The following is a 14,830-nucleotide window of genomic DNA, read 5'->3' on the forward strand; positions in this document are numbered from 1 at the left end:
ACGATCATTACTTGTTGACCACCAGTTCCAGTGGCTGTTGATAGTTTCGACCCTACCATTTCTGTTTTCATTCCTTCGTGTGGCCCTTATTTTTCCTTCCTCATGTTTAAAGTTTTCACTACTACTATTACTAAAACTAGCCTATCGTACTACACCTGTTTTTTTTTGTCAAAGTACTACACCTGTTTTTGTTCAACAAATGATAAAAACTAACGTGGAATTGATTACGATTTAACCAAAAAAAAAAAGACAGACATTTTGATTTCCATGGACGAGATTACACGAGCTCGAACATTCTATACAAACTTGACAAAAAGAAAGAAACAGCTCTTACAAGTTACAACAACAAGTCGTTTGGTCTAATGTAGTTTCTCATTAATTCGTCACTGGGTCCATAGACTCTGACCCTTAGTTCGTTTCTAATCTATCATTTTCTTTTTGTCCGTCGATTGACTTTTCACTTATGAAACATATTTTTTTTTTAAATGCATTACTTTGAGTCAAGCTTTTGATTTTTTTTTTCTTTTTTTTCTTTTTCTGAATCACCGAACCTTACCCACATGATGCAAGTAATAATAATCGTACATGCATATAAATATAGATTCATGTTTACCATCTCTTCTCAAGAAACAAATGGGCATTTTACTAATTACTACCACATAACTGATAAGTCATCTACTCACAAAAACGATTTCTACTGATTGACTTTTCACATTTTACTATTTATAAATTTTTTAAAAAGCAATACTTGTTAAAAACTTTACTTTTAAAAAAAAAAATCTTATGAAAATACTACTAGTTAAATAGTTTATAGATTTTACCACTTTTGAGAAGTTAAAAGATATGTATTTTTGATTTTTTGTTTTTACAATACAGTATGTACTTTACATCAAATACTAAATCATAAGAACAAATAGAACTCTGATTAAACCCAAACATGACAGATAAAACGTATGTTAAATCACATTTTGATAATTTTAACAATGACAAAAATCTACGTATTATTCAAAAAAGTGTTATAATCAACAAATACCATTTCAAATAATGGTTTCTCATAATTGATTCTTAAAATCTATAGATCTAATAAAGAATAGTAAACAGTAAAAAATGGTTAAAATTAAGAGATAACCGTAAAAAACTGTAAATTTAATGAGAAAAAAGAATGGTATACACATCTACCATTCAAACCCTGATTCTATCAACTCATTAAATTTTGTTTGCTACCTTAAGTTTAAGTTGTGGCCATCAGAAGGGAGAAATCAAATAAACACTATCTCAGAGAGCGAGTATACTATTATTGCATATATATAAAAATCTCTACTCGCAGCATTCTGCAAAAAAATTATCATATTTTCTCTGCTCCTTCTCTCTCTCTCTCTCTCTCTCTCGCTCGCTCTCTGAGATAGTGTTTGACTCAAAAATATCTCAATCATCTTCTTTTCCTAAACCCTTCATATCTCTATCTCTCCATCTGCTTCATAGCAATGGGAATTTGGGTTTGGTGAGAAAGATGCAAACTTTGAAACTGATCGTTTGAGAAGAAAAACATGCGAATTCTGTGTGATGCTTGTGAGAGCGCCGCCGCAATTGTATTTTGCGCCGCCGACGAAGCTGCTCTTTGCTGCTCCTGCGACGAAAAAGTAACCATCTTTATCTGAAAAAGCCATTTTTTTCTTCTTCTTCTTAGTTTAACACTATTGTATCTCAACCAATGCTGATAAAGTTGGATAATTTTTGAGGCAATTTCTAGTTGCAGTGCTTAATTTGTGGATTTTGAGGTTATTGTTGTAACTCGAAGCTGTCCTATAAAAGTATAGTACCAATTTCTTTATCAAAAGCAGGCGTGTGTTTTGATTGTTTAGGGATGATCATGTACTGATTTTAGCTTAGTCAGAATTTGAACTTTGCTTATAGCATTGTCTCTGGTGATACACTTTACAGTCACTCTATTGCAGCTGTAAGAGCTCTGATTAGTTTTGTTTTGAGGAGAATGGTGATAAGTATAGGAAGTGATGATATGAAACATTTTTGTTTGTGTGTTTAGGTTCATAAGTGCAACAAGCTAGCTAGTCGACATGTACGTGTAGGCTTAGCTGATCCAAGCAATGCCCCGAGCTGTGACATATGCGAAAATGCACCCGGTATGAATGAATATGATTCCTTTGCCTTTCTTTGGTGTGTAGAAAAAGGAAAAGTTCGGTTTTTTTTGACATGTTTTTGTGTTAACTCGATGAGCAGCATTCTTTTACTGTGAGATAGATGGTAGTTCCCTTTGTCTACAATGTGACATGGTTGTACATGTTGGTGGGAAGAGAACACACAGGCGTTTTCTATTGCTGAGACAGAGGATTGAGGTTTGAATCTTGAGACTAGTTATTAGGATCTTGAAGCATTCTTGATTTTGTGATATTGATTCTGCTTTACAATGTTTGTGTCTTGTAGTTCCCAGGCGATAAGCCTAATCACGCTGACCAATTGGGATTACGTTGTCAAAAAGGTTCTTCTGGTCGCGGTCAAGAATCAAATGGAAATGGTGATCATGATCACAATATGATTGATCTCAATTCCAACCCTCAAAGAGTACACGAGCCTGGATCGAATCACCAAGTACGTGTATCTTATCTTGATGAACGTAATACTGTTGCCTCAATTTTTCTACAGTTCTCTAAAACTGTTTTGTTTGTTTCAAGGAGGAGGGTATTGATGTAAATAACGCAAACAATCATGAGCCTGAACATTGATCATAGATACACAAGATCAAGTAAGAACCAACCTATGCAAGAACACTATCTTTATAGGGAAATCTCTCATTTGGTTTTGAGGAAATCAGATTAAATGGCTTAGCGTAGACCAATAAGTTGTTTTCTGGATTTCTTCTCTTTTTCTTTCCTTTGCGAAATGGTCAATTAGATAGCAAAGCTTGAAAGAGATTATTGTATAATGACGAATCTTCAGAGTTAAATCTCAAATAAAAACTATGAAAAAAGCCATTAAAGAAGATGCCTTCTTGGCTCAGTTTAAGTGATCACCGTGAGCGATTGCTATTATTTTCTTCTTCTTCTTCTCTCTCTCTCTATGTCTAGTTTTGTTTACTCTGAACTCACTCTGTTTTTGGATTTTTGTCTTATAAAAAGATGAGTGGGTTGAGTTGAGAGTCACATGACCTTGAAATGCAATCTCTCATTATTCAAGTTTCAATATTGTGTTTTGATGTTTCTTGCTCCATTTTTCTTGGATACAAACCTAGGATTCATCATGAACATAATGCTTGGTCTTTTGTAATGTCATTTTCTTGTATTAGATGATGTGATTTTTTAGCTCAGAAAACGTATCATTATAACAGTTTCATAACTAGTAATGCCAGAGTTTGAATGTCTTTATAACAATGGTTAAAACAGACGTAGTAACGAGTAGGTACAAAGATAGTAGAAACGATCATATATTAAAAAAACTGTCTCAGATGATAGATAACAGACGAATTGACTTTTATACCGCTTATAATGAAGAAGAGTATAATGATAACTCAAAACACCAGAATCAAGCTCTCAAGCTCTCAAGTTTATGAGTTTTGACCTATGGAACCATTATTACAAATAGCTTAATAGGTGTAGCCTTTTACAAACATCCCCTCCTTGGCGTCCTCGGACTCGCCTTCTCCTGTGTATTTCCCGAGCTGAGCCGACGAATTGGCTTTGGCTCTGGCCAAGAGAGTGTCCTGAGCTGCCTTCACGTTCTCTTCTCTGCCTCCCCATGTCTTCAAGCAAGTGTTCTGCAAGGCACGTGCGTAGGAGAAGGACACATGCCATGGGTTTGGTGCCTGGTTCATGGCATTTAAGTTCAAGGTAGCCTCCAATTCAGACTGTCCACCAGACAAGAACTGCATACAATAGGTAACATCAAATCCCTGTTTCAATTGTAAAGCATAGTGTTTCTTCAGCTGCAAAAAAAATGACAGTAAAAGAGAAAACTTGCCATAATTCCAGGGACAGCAGGAGGGATTCTGTTGCGAAGAAGCTTGAGAGTGTAGGAAGCAACCTGCTCGGGAGTAGCTCTGTCTTTGGCCTCAGCTCCTGGAGTAACCATGCTCGGCTTCAGGAGAATACCTTCGAACATGACGTTGTTCTGAGCCAGGTAGAAGAAAACCTCAGCCCAGACCTTCTCTGCAACATCATATGTCCTGTCAATGTTGTGTTCTCCGTCCAACATAATCTCTGGCTCCACAATTGGCACCAGACCGCTGTCCTGCAGAACACAAACTCAAAACGCATAAGTATATTCAATACAGTGTTAATGTACATGAAAAAGACCGGTGCGATTAGAGTTATATATAGTACCTGAGAAATAGCAGCGTAACGGGCAAGTCCCCAAGCTGCTTCTTTAACAGCCAAAGCAGAGGGTCCATTTGGAATGCTCACAACAGTACGCCTAATCATACATGAGGAGAGTTCAATCAAAACACCATTTGCACATTCAAGATCAGTGATAACTAATTCAGTCCATTGATTCTGCAATGAGAGTATATATGAACGTACCATTTGGCGAAACGAGCACCTTGTTGGTAGTAAGCAGCGGTGCGAGAGGCTAACCCGTCGAGTCCTTGGCACCAGGACTCGTCGTTAGACCCAGTAAGTGGCACCAAACCCTGTTTATAATATATACAAACTCATTATCCACTTTCATAAGTAACAACACTCATAGTCATAGATTACTTTAAAACTGAACCCAACCTGAACCGAATCTCAAACCGGACTAAAGATTTCTCAAATCGAAGAATAGACCAAACCAAAACAAACTAAAGTATAACCCGGTTAAGATATATCAGACAGACCTAAAAGCTATCGATGGCATAAACCTAGCTAGGTTTTACTAGTACAACAATACAATACATACCTTGTCAACTTTGATGCCAGGGACGATGTTCTGCTCGACGAGAACATCAACCATTTTCTTGCCGTCGGTGGTGGATTGGTAGAGAGTCTCCTCGAAGAGGATAGCACCGGAGATGTACTGTCCCAGTCCAGGAGCCGACACAAGCAACGTCCTGTAAGCTTGACGGTTAGCCTCCGTGTTCTCTAGCCCAATCGAGGCCAAACGTTTCCCGCAAGTCGCGTTTGACTCGTCCATCGCCAAAATCCCGCGTCCCGGAGACGCGATTGTTTTCTGCACACCATATATATATTTTTTTAATATTTAAATCATCAACAAATGAAGTTATAAAATGATTTGTTTTTATTTTGGATTAATTAAGAATAATTACAGCAGTTTTGATGAGCTCGTCGGCGTAAGAAGAAGCGGCACGAACGGTGAGAGAGGAAGGTGTGACGTTGCTACGGATAGCTGAGACGGAGGAAGGTTGACGGAGGAGGATACTCTGTCCCTTCACCCAATCAGATTTGACCGGTGAGGCTTTGAGCATAGTCGCAGTGCTTGTCGCCATTGTTGTTGCTTTGCTACTACTATCTTCTTCTATAGAGAGAGCTTAGATTACAAAAAAAACAAACGCTCTTAACACACACACAACACACTAGTACAGCAATCGTGCGTTTCAGTGGTTTTAATATATAGAGAGACTGAAGAGACATAAACAAAAGATTGGATAATTGAGGTTCTCGTGAGCCGGCTGACGAGGATTTGCCACGTGGACGATAATATCTTTGAATGACCAAAAAATTAAAAAAAAAAAAAAAAACAAGACTTATACATATGATAAAAAGCTTATCAGACTACGTGTTTATAAAATTAAACCAAGCAGAAGCTAAATCTAAAATTTCCCAAAATTTTAGATTTATTGGCTTCTTTGTAATAATTTTTGACAAATTCATTGGTGACTATATATATGATTGAATTTGTGCTAAGAATGTATGAACATTGATTTCTTGACATAAATATTTCCATGTATCGTTGCTTAATTGAGGCTGAGGTCCACATGTTTCACTAGAGAAATCGACAAATTTCTAACAAAACTCACAACTAGAGAAGAGAACCATAAAATAACCGTAAATTTACTACAATGGGAGATGGATGAGTTTGAGTTTGTGAGGTGTTGATGAGTTCGCAGTGGTTTTTAAGGCTGAGGTTATGTTTTGGAGATTATCATCAGAGATATATTGTCAAGTCTCATCAACGATCCATGGACTGCCAAATCAGCTCCCGTCCCTAATTATCGTGCCACGTGGAAAAGAAACGTAGCAGGTTTACTTGTTTGGGCTTCTTAAACATTGGGCCTTGAACAGATACTAAAAGGCCCATTCGTTCTTTTAAACAAAGCCCATAGTATATTTCACGTCGGAAGTGAAATATGTACACTACTACATTACAAACAGTTGCTTGCAAATTGCGTATAGTTTCTACTTTCTAGGTCTAGGATTACAAAGTAGGGTCAAGGGTGACTCGATGCAATTGCATAATAAGATTTTCTTGTCCTCTGTCTCCAACATGAAAACAACACTTGGACGACTTGTTTTACAGTCACACATTGCCTTATCAATTTCCCCACTTTATTTTGGTCCTCTTCTTTGTTTTTGGACCGTCAAATTTTGGTTTACATTGAGACAGAGGAGAGGACCGAATATATAAAAATCAATAATTGTGGTTTGATCTCAATTTGGTTAACCGGTTTGCTGTACCAATCATTAGACTGAATGCTTCCAAAAAAAAAAATGATGAGAGACTTGAGGAGAGTTGTGTTGTTTTCTATCTGTTTTATTTATCAAACGCCCGGAAGCTTTTCAAAGCCGCAATTTTTATTTGTTTGCCTTTGATTTTGAGCATCAAGAAACGATGCAAATCCAATGCAAAACCTTATCTTTCACAGTTTCTTCGATTTCCTCATGTAACCCAAAGCTACCATTCCGATCTTCAATAATCAGTTTAAGGTCATGGAAGCCTCCACTCCCGAGTTTCAGGAGGAGCTCCTCTGTTTCCGGAGCAAAGTCCTTGGAGTTTAACAGATTTATAAGAAACTGTGCAAGTCCCAATCAGGAGCTTGTTGTTGATGGAGAAAGCGGAAATGGGTCGATTACGGAGGAAGAAGTGACTGAGCTTCAAGGAGATGGAAATGGTTCGATTTATCCTGTTGAAGTGGAAGTAGAAGCAGTGAAGGTAGATGACTTGGCTAATCAGAGCATTTGGGGACAGATGAAAGAGATCGTCATGTTTACCGGACCTGCCGCCGGACTGTGGCTATGTGGGCCGTTGATGAGTCTCATTGATACGGCGGTGATTGGTCAAGGAAGCTCACTCGAGCTCGCTGCTTTAGGTAATGACTATACAATACCCACCATAGACTCTGAGTTTGCTTGACTGGATTTCATAAAATGTTGGTTCCTCAACTTTAACTGGAAAAAAGTGGTGAAGTTTGAAATGAGTCTCTTTGCTCTTTGTTATATATTCTGATAAACATTGTTTTATCAATTTTAACCACACAAAAAGAACAATTCTTTTAGCCTTTTTTCTTCAGATTTTGCTTGTCTCTGTCTAATTAGTGAGGACTGAGGAGTTTTACTCTCTTTTCATCATCTGTGTGTAACCTTGAAATCTTAAGTGGGCCTGTATGTGTTTATCTCTTGTGATGTGCTGGAAAAGCACTAACCTTTCTTTAATGACGTGTTTGAATGGTGCTTAATTTTGTGTTTGTTGAACTTACCAAAAGTTGCTGCTTTAGCTTTCTCTTGTTTTCTGTCTGATTAGTTTAAGACTACTGAGGGGAAAATAGGATCTTTAGGTTCCATAAAGCAAGGTAACTCTCTTGTTTGATTGTCAATTTGGAAACAAAGATGAATGTAAGTTTCAGATTTCAGTCATGGCTTTGATTTCTCAAAACTTTTGATTTATATTAAACCTTGAATGTAATTACTCAAACTGGGAACATCCGATTGTTCTTCCCTTTGTTATGTTCCACGCTGGGGTTACTGGTTCAAGTAGCAGTAATTCCAGTTTCACTATGGATGTAACAGGTCCTGCAACCGTAATCTGTGATTATTTGTGTTATACGTTCATGTTCCTCTCGGTTGCTACTTCAAATCTTGTTGCCACCTCTCTTGCTCGGCGGGTCAGTTTATCGTTCTTGAACTATGAATTTGGCCTATAATATTAATACCTTATTGTCATTATTCATAAGCAAAATCAAGTATTTCCAAGTGCACTTTATTAGCAAATCCTAATAGAATAGTGCTTATGTAGGATAAAGATGAAGTACAACATCAGATATCGATCTTGCTTTTCATCGGGTTGGCTTGTGGAGTCACAATGATGTTGTTTACAAGACTGTTTGGTACCCGGGCATTAACTGGTAACAAGTGATATTTATATTTGACCAGTAGCAAGTTTGTGACTAGTAGTAAATCAACAGACTGTTGACTGTTTAGTCTTCTTTCAGCTTTTACAGGGGTAAAGAATGCTGATATTGTCCCGGCGGCCAATACATATGTTCAGGTTAATATTCTATCTTGGTAAACCCTTTTGTGTTGTGAATTTTCAGATTGTAATGTCTTGTGAGCTTTGGTGAGTGCGTTGACTGTATGCGTACAGACAAAAAGTATGGTTGTTCCATGTGAATCTGTCTGAAGATGCACATGTTAGACTAAGTTCGATCCATGCTAATAGCCTTGAATTTTGTTAATTCTTTGCGAAAAATTTAGTTTACATTACTTCCTCTTTCTTATATTGTTTTGAAGATATTAATTTTCCATTTTCAGATTCGTGGTTTAGCATGGCCAGCTGTTCTCATTGGATGGGTTGCTCAAAGTGCAAGGTTCCTATATACCCTATTTGCGTTTTTACATACCGCTAGGAATGTGTTTCACTGATACTCTGGTGTGACATTCTTTTTTTGTTTTTGTCTTAGTCTTGGTATGAAAGACTCATGGGGACCTCTAAAGGCATTGGCAGTTGCTAGTGTAATAAACGGTGTTGGTGATGTGGTCTTATGCACCTTTCTAGGATACGGTATAGCAGGTGCAGCTTGGGCAACTATGGTGTCACAAGTAAGCTGAAATCTGTTAGATTCCAATGGGAAAGTTCTGATTTTGGAACTGAAATATTCTTGTCTGGTCATATCATATCAGCTAGTTAACACTTAACACTATAGTCTTAATGCGATATGTTTTAGGTTGTTGCAGCTTATATGATGATGGACGCATTAAACAAGAAAGGATACAGTGCTTTCTCATTCTCTGTTCCTTCTCCAAGTGAACTTTTGACGATCTTTGGGCTCGCTGCCCCAGTCTTTATAACTATGATGTCAAAGGTTCTACTTCTCTTATCTCTATAGGGACACTCATTTGCCACAGGATCTCCTCTTTCTTATCTGTGATTTTTGTTTTGTCCCCTTAGGTTTTGTTTTATACGCTCCTTGTGTACTTTGCTACATCAATGGGTACAAGCGTCATAGCTGCTCATCAGGTGATATGTCCGTTTATATCTCACCTCAACGATATTTCATGATTTGAGTTTTCTCCATACTAATGTCTTTGGCTCTTTTGGTCTCTAGGTTATGCTTCAGACATATTCCATGAGTACGGTTTGGGGGGAGCCACTCTCTCAAACTGCACAGTCCTTCATGCCTGAGTTATTATTCGGAGTCAATCGCAATTTGCCTAAGGTAGGTGAAAAATTCGAGAGTCAAAACCATTGTCAGCTTTTACTGTTGCCTGAAGCAACTTTGATTTTACTGTTGTTGTCTCTATGTAGGCTAGAATGCTTCTGAAGTCCCTTGTTATTATTGGCGCTACGCTAGGAATAGTAGTCGGAACCGTTGGCACAGCAGTTCCATGGCTGTTCCCTGACATCTTCACACATGACAAGGTTGTCACAGTCGAGGTATTTCGTTTCCCTTTTCTTTAGAAATTGTCTCATATGTTCTCCCAGTCACACATTTTCAAGAATGACAAGTTTCAAAGACATTTTTTCATTCGGTATTGTGACAGATGCACAAGGTCATAATACCATATTTCCTTGCTTTATCCATCACAGCGAGTACTCACAGTCTCGAAGGCACCTTATTGGTAAATAAATAATACTTTTTGTGTCTCAGAATATCCTTGTAAAAGATATATACACCTGCAACACTGATCCAAAAGAACTAAAATTGTTGTCTATAAAATGAAGGCGGGAAGAGATCTTAGATATATCAGCTTGTCAATGACTGGATGCTTTGTGGTTGCTGGGCTTCTACTTATGGTACTCAAATCCTCAATCTCCATCACTCTCCTGAATTCCAAAAATAGGTTTACGTAACTCTCTCCTCGTCGCATTGTTTACAATATATAGCTCCTGAGCAACGGAGGATTTGGCTTGAGAGGATGCTGGTACGCGCTTGTGGGATTCCAATGGGTATAAATTGCTACACCTTTACTAAGCCACTTTAACCCAAACTTCACATATCTTTTGCTCGTCTTATATCTAACATGAATGTTATTTCAGGCTCGGTTTTCTTTATCTCTTTTCCGCCTTCTATCGCGGGACGGTGTACTTTACTCGGAAGATACAGGCCAAAATGCTGAGAAAGTGAAAGCTGCGTAGCTCAGTAAGTCACCGTATACACCACAAGAAAAAGTCTAAGGAATAGAGAAGAGCTTCATTCAGTTGTAGATCAATGGAAAACAGAGTCTTTAATTGTATTCTTGGAAGAACAGGAAAATATATATTTTTATTGAAATGGAAAAGTGTTGGCATAAAAAGGCCTTGCCTTGGAGTCCTGAGATTCGTATGTAGCTAAAATATTCAATCTGGTGCAACTCTTCTACCTCTTCGTTTTCTCCTCCTCAGCTTTCAATTTGGTGGGACTAGGACGATACAATATAACAGTACGCGCAATTTGCCCGACTATTATTGAACCAGTGGCTTCCTCCAAATGCAGAAGTATGTCCTCTAGCTCTCCAGGGCATGTTCTGTGTATTTTCACCTATTCATGGAATCAGTCAAGCTTAAGTCAAGTCACCACAGTGAGTTGAGACTTGAGTTTGAAATTGGACTTCAATCCAATTCATTTGATCAAAAACAGTTAACTCTTCCAACGGAAACTACAGTTAAACTACCCAATCCGAATCCTGGTATATTACATAGTACTATAGTAGTAACAATAAAGTTTATACCTTTAAGAGCTCGTTCTTCTCCAGCGTCTCCAAGAAGGAGAGGCCGACTGAATCCGTAACGCCGGACTTGCCTACGAGTTGAGACTTGAGTTTGTCACCCAAACTGTGCGCGTAAGAAGCAAGCTTTTTCTTCTCCTTCGCCGACAATTTCAAAGACGAGATCTCGGGCATCATCTCTTGAGATATTATAGAGCTTCTTCCACTTTCTTTTATGGAAACCATTGTACTCCTTGACTCTGACCCATCTTCTTCTTCATCATCGTTATTCTCGATAAAAGAGGCTACAGACACGTTGTCTTCATCTTTTTCTGATTCTACAACTGAAGAGAATGATTTAGGTACGAGGAGAGTAGAGAAGGAGTGAGAGTGTGAGATATAAGGACGTGGAAGAGGTAAAGAAGAGGAGGAGATCGACGGGAAGCAACCCTTGTCATGGTGATTGGATTTACAAGTTAATACAGACAAAGGAAAGGGTCTAAGGAACAGACAAAGAGGAGATGTTGGTTTAGGATGTCGGAGAAGATGGTGGATCAAGTTAGTCAAAGTCGATGATTTTAGAGTCGCCATTGCAGCCGTCTATGGTCTCCTCCTCTTCTGGTCTGTGAGTTTTATGGGGTTTATAATATCCTTTTGATTAATCTATGTTCTGTTAAAAATGAACAAAATGGGTGTTTGGTCTAGTGGTATGATTCTCGCTTCGGGTGCGAGAGGTCCCGAGTTCGATTCTCGGAACACCCCTTACATTAAATTTTGTCAAAAACATTGAAGTTGACAAAATTGCATGAGAATTTGTATGTTCGATAACAAGACACTACAATACACTTATTTGGTATATATGCCGAACAGCCGAAGAATACTAACAAGAAAATGTGTTCTATTCACAAACTCTTTGTTCACATGCTCTGGTCTTGAAAATGTGTTCTGTTTTACAGATTACTGTTCTGTTTTGCGCCCTTCAATGCAAGAAGAGAAGCTCCATAAGACGCTTCCGTGTGGACAGCTTTTTTCACAGGCAAACCTAGAACTCGCTGCCTTATTCTTATCCACTTGTCGTTCTTGGCTCCACCTCCTGCTGTGAAAACTTCCTCGGCTTCCGTTGCTCCCAACTCTTTCAACAACTTGTAGCCTTTCCCCTGATATTGTTAACATCCGACACCATAGTGAGACACTATTACTGAATCATCATCGGTAAACCAAACTTGCTTGATCGTTATGGCTAACCAAAAACTATATAAAGCCTGAAAATATGCTCAGATGTGGAGTTCGAAATAAAAAACAATATTGCAGTAGTTTCACAACCATTTTGTTCCGAATGTTGCCATGAGTCATGTGGAACTCAGTAGCAACCACATAGAGATGGTTGTTAGTACCTCAATACGTGCGATTGATTCAAATATACCATGCAAATATTCAACGTTGCTTTCTGGGCGTGGAAGTAATCTGCAATATGTAAAGACATGTTTTGTAAGTAGATCTATACTAATGCTTTGAGGGAAGATTAGTAGAAACCTTCCTTGTTACATATACGGAAGCACTTTGTGAGAGCATTAGAAAGGACAAACCTTGGAGCCAAGTTAGGATCAGCTATGGGAAATCTTTCACCACTGCTTTGAAGAGGATAGTAATCTAGAGAAGATGCGACCATAGGATTAATTTCTTGGCTCAGTCTTTCTAACTGTTCGTCACTAAAGAGCTGTCTGAGAACTGCTCCACCAGTGTTGGAAGCTCCTCCGACCAACCATTTGTCATCCAGGCGGTGGCTGTAGACTCCATACCTCGCATCATCAACTCTTTTGGTGCTGAGAAGTTTGATGGCTAAGGTTGAACCCAATGAAGTTACCTTTGGCAAAGAATTAGAACAAAAGAATCATTTCGTAATACAAAGATCAATATGTGGCGCACAGAAAGGTCAAGAGTATAGCTGAGAGATAAACAATATTCAAAGAGTATTGCAGAGTTCTCACTGCTTTCCCAGGTTCAGTCGCACGTGCTGCAAGAAATGCAGCTATACTATCAGTTGTACCGGTGCAGACAATGCAATCATCCGGAAATCCTGATCAAGCCAAAAAGAAGATTGAAACAAATCCTGATCAAATCCTTGGTTTCTTTTCACTGGTTTTTTTTTGTTAGATGTAAGAAATTTTTACCGAATTGTCTTCTGAGGCTTTCTTTCAGAAGGCCTGTTGATGTTCCAGGAGCTTGCACCATAGGTAATAACTGAGAATAAGGCTGACTTAGCAACCATGATGGATATGATTCACTCTCGGGGTCATAGCCCACCTGCACTCAAATCCAAGATAGGACAACACTTTTGTGAGTTACATTTTCTTCTACAATTTCTTGCTTAAATGCAGAAAATACTTGACGATGTCACCTTCAAGGCGTTATTGTAATCTGACACTCCGAGTCTGCCATGAAGTAACCATAACAACCAATCTGCCTGATGCAGCAATACAGCTGATTCTCTGTTCGGCACCTCAGTGTTCCACCATGAGACAAGTTTGCACAATGTAGAAGAACCAGAGCAGACTGTGTGGTTCTCTGGCGCTATAGACTTAACCTCTGGCAGAGCATCAGGACAGCTCTGGTTGTAGAGGAAAGGTTGACACAGAACTTCCCCATTTTCACTGCTACACATAAGTGAACAAGCAAAGGGGATATAAAACAACAGTTTAATGATTTCATTTAGCTATGGTGACTGATGATGCTTAAGGATACTAGATAAATTAGTAACAACAATGAGAATACTGAAAACCAAATCCTCTAATGTGATGAAGCACATGCCTGTTTAAGATGAAAGTTGTTGCGGAAGTTCCATCAAGCGAAATAGATGAGACGAGGGAGCGAACGGTAGCCGGAATGTCCTCTAGCAGCGAAAAAAGAGTTGCTTTCCATGAGCTTACCCAATCCATGCTTTCTTCTTTCTATCTAGATAACAAAACAAACGTCTCAGTCCATAGTTTTTTTCTTTCATAGATTAGCTCAGAACTTGTAAATAATATACGTAGAAAGATTCCCAAATCCTCATTTGGTATAAACAAGACAGCAAAATCAAAAGACTACTGAAGGTTCTAAGTAGTCGAGGATTAGAATTCTGGTAACTCTCCCACTTCTTTATATGTAGACAAAAGATCTTGGATGAGTAAAAAAATCAGATTGACCCAACCAAGAAATGATGATGACACAAGAAACCAGCAATTAGTTTGGCTTTGACAAAGAACCAATCAAGTGAACCAGTGGCAATTAGCTATAGTTTCGAAATGAGTTTACCATGAAAGGAGGATATTCTCTTTTTCCTTCAGCTTTAATCCATCCTTGCTCATCAATAACTGTAAATCGAGCTCCAGAAGTACCAAAATCCATACCCAGATAAAGTTTTTCAAAGTTGGTTCCTTTATCGCCGCTCATGTCAGCCATAACTCTGAAATCAGAGCTCCTGCCTAAATTACAATAAAAACGAGTTCTGGGTAGAGGAACACTCCTTGAACTAGAGTAACACCCTGGAGATTAAAAAATCATCACGATTCAGGATCTCCTAGATTAAATAATACCTTCCCAAACGCCGTTAAATCGAAGGATCATCATGTTTACCTGATTGTTTCGGAGATCTGAAGAGCTCAAACGAAGATATCTGAAACTGACCAAGCACCAGCATCTCTCACTCTCTCTCTCTCTCTCTCTCTCTCTCTGTGGCTCTCTTCTCCTTCTTTGTTTCTGAGGCTGTTTTTTTTTCCTTT

General features: G+C 38.5%; 5 protein-coding genes and 1 non-coding gene across 9 annotated transcripts; 3 read left to right on the forward strand and 3 right to left on the reverse strand.

The window, feature by feature from the left end:
- Positions 1,322-3,028, forward strand: LOC104751787 (B-box zinc finger protein 18-like). Of its 2 annotated transcripts, none has more exons than XM_010473811.2 (5): positions 1,322-1,640; positions 2,045-2,141; positions 2,239-2,354; positions 2,443-2,607; positions 2,694-3,028. In XM_010473811.2, exons 1-5 carry the CDS (start codon positions 1,548-1,550, stop codon positions 2,739-2,741), a joined length of 519 nt encoding a protein of 172 aa, XP_010472113.1. In that variant the 5' UTR covers positions 1,322-1,547; the 3' UTR covers positions 2,742-3,028. The 2 variants fall into 2 exon arrangements, with proteins under 2 accessions (XP_010472113.1, XP_010472112.1); XM_010473810.2 differs by having other exon boundaries at positions 1,323-1,640; positions 2,691-3,028.
- Positions 3,424-5,589, reverse strand: LOC104751788 (fructose-bisphosphate aldolase 1, chloroplastic-like). The gene is made up of 6 exons (XM_010473812.1): positions 5,258-5,589; positions 4,891-5,160; positions 4,533-4,642; positions 4,335-4,425; positions 3,973-4,242; positions 3,424-3,877 (listed from the first exon to the last, which is right to left on the reverse strand). The coding sequence occupies exons 1-6, from the start codon at positions 5,435-5,437 to the stop codon at positions 3,599-3,601; spliced, it is 1,200 nt and encodes a 399-aa protein (XP_010472114.1). The 5' UTR covers positions 5,438-5,589; the 3' UTR covers positions 3,424-3,598.
- LOC104751789 (protein DETOXIFICATION 46, chloroplastic) lies at positions 6,670-10,693 on the forward strand. The gene is made up of 14 exons (XM_010473813.2): positions 6,670-7,258; positions 7,956-8,050; positions 8,182-8,290; positions 8,378-8,433; positions 8,697-8,752; positions 8,846-8,984; positions 9,110-9,247; positions 9,334-9,402; positions 9,491-9,601; positions 9,691-9,819; positions 9,927-10,004; positions 10,108-10,179; positions 10,270-10,332; positions 10,423-10,693. Exons 1-14 carry the CDS (start codon positions 6,781-6,783, stop codon positions 10,519-10,521), a joined length of 1,692 nt encoding a protein of 563 aa, XP_010472115.1. The 5' UTR covers positions 6,670-6,780; the 3' UTR covers positions 10,522-10,693.
- Positions 10,722-11,695, reverse strand: LOC104751790. The gene is made up of 2 exons (XM_010473814.2): positions 11,094-11,695; positions 10,722-10,903 (listed from the first exon to the last, which is right to left on the reverse strand). Exons 1-2 carry the CDS (start codon positions 11,658-11,660, stop codon positions 10,742-10,744), a joined length of 729 nt encoding a protein of 242 aa, XP_010472116.1. The 5' UTR covers positions 11,661-11,695; the 3' UTR covers positions 10,722-10,741.
- TRNAP-CGG lies at positions 11,760-11,831 on the forward strand. Its single transcript has one exon. It is a non-coding gene; the product is annotated as a tRNA-Pro (tRNA).
- Positions 11,856-14,829, reverse strand: LOC104751792 (autoinducer-2 kinase). 3 transcript variants are annotated; one of them, XM_010473816.2, is made up of 9 exons: positions 14,685-14,829; positions 14,364-14,593; positions 13,878-14,017; positions 13,468-13,720; positions 13,241-13,373; positions 13,058-13,146; positions 12,656-12,933; positions 12,464-12,533; positions 11,856-12,226 (listed from the first exon to the last, which is right to left on the reverse strand). In XM_010473816.2, the coding sequence occupies exons 1-9, from the start codon at positions 14,746-14,748 to the stop codon at positions 12,020-12,022; spliced, it is 1,464 nt and encodes a 487-aa protein (XP_010472118.1). In that variant the 5' UTR covers positions 14,749-14,829; the 3' UTR covers positions 11,856-12,019. The 3 variants fall into 3 exon arrangements, with proteins under 3 accessions (XP_010472118.1, XP_010472117.1, XP_010472120.1); XM_010473815.2 differs by having other exon boundaries at positions 13,468-13,723; XM_010473818.1 differs by lacking the exon at positions 14,685-14,829 and having other exon boundaries at positions 13,878-14,021.

The sequence above is a fragment of the Camelina sativa genome, chromosome 16 (assembly GCF_000633955.1).
Source record: "Camelina sativa cultivar DH55 chromosome 16, Cs, whole genome shotgun sequence".
NCBI lineage: Eukaryota > Viridiplantae > Streptophyta > Magnoliopsida > Brassicales > Brassicaceae > Camelina > Camelina sativa.

Excerpts from the sequence above, each read along its gene's own strand:
- LOC104751787 (XM_010473810.2), top strand. The coding sequence starts at position 1,548 with ATGCGAATTCTGTGTGATGCTTGTGAGAGCGCCGCCGCAATTGTATTT. Across the intron at positions 1,641-2,044 it reads GCTGCTCCTGCGACGAAAAA|GTTCATAAGTGCAACAAGCT; the intron begins GTAACCATCTTT and ends TTGTGTGTTTAG. Across the intron at positions 2,608-2,690 it reads AGCCTGGATCGAATCACCAA|GAGGAGGGTATTGATGTAAA; the intron begins GTACGTGTATCT and ends GTTTGTTTCAAG.
- LOC104751788 (XM_010473812.1), bottom strand. The coding sequence starts at position 5,437 with ATGGCGACAAGCACTGCGACTATGCTCAAAGCCTCACCGGTCAAATCT. Across the intron at positions 4,243-4,334 it reads GTTACGCTGCTATTTCTCAG|GACAGCGGTCTGGTGCCAAT; the intron begins GTACTATATATA and ends TGTGTTCTGCAG. Across the intron at positions 3,878-3,972 it reads CTGCTGTCCCTGGAATTATG|TTCTTGTCTGGTGGACAGTC; the intron begins GCAAGTTTTCTC and ends TATTGTATGCAG.
- LOC104751789 (XM_010473813.2), top strand. The coding sequence starts at position 6,781 with ATGCAAATCCAATGCAAAACCTTATCTTTCACAGTTTCTTCGATTTCC. Across the intron at positions 7,259-7,955 it reads ACTCGAGCTCGCTGCTTTAG|GTCCTGCAACCGTAATCTGT; the intron begins GTAATGACTATA and ends TGGATGTAACAG. Across the intron at positions 9,602-9,690 it reads TCAATCGCAATTTGCCTAAG|GCTAGAATGCTTCTGAAGTC; the intron begins GTAGGTGAAAAA and ends GTCTCTATGTAG.
- LOC104751790 (XM_010473814.2), bottom strand. The coding sequence starts at position 11,660 with ATGGCGACTCTAAAATCATCGACTTTGACTAACTTGATCCACCATCTT. Across the intron at positions 10,904-11,093 it reads AGAAGAACGAGCTCTTAAAG|GTGAAAATACACAGAACATG; the intron begins GTATAAACTTTA and ends TTCCATGAATAG.
- LOC104751792 (XM_010473815.2), bottom strand. The coding sequence starts at position 14,748 with ATGCTGGTGCTTGGTCAGTTTCAGATATCTTCGTTTGAGCTCTTCAGA. Across the intron at positions 12,934-13,057 it reads CGACTGAACCTGGGAAAGCA|GTAACTTCATTGGGTTCAAC; the intron begins GTGAGAACTCTG and ends TCTTTGCCAAAG. Across the intron at positions 12,227-12,463 it reads AATCAATCGCACGTATTGAG|GGGAAAGGCTACAAGTTGTT; the intron begins GTACTAACAACC and ends TAACAATATCAG.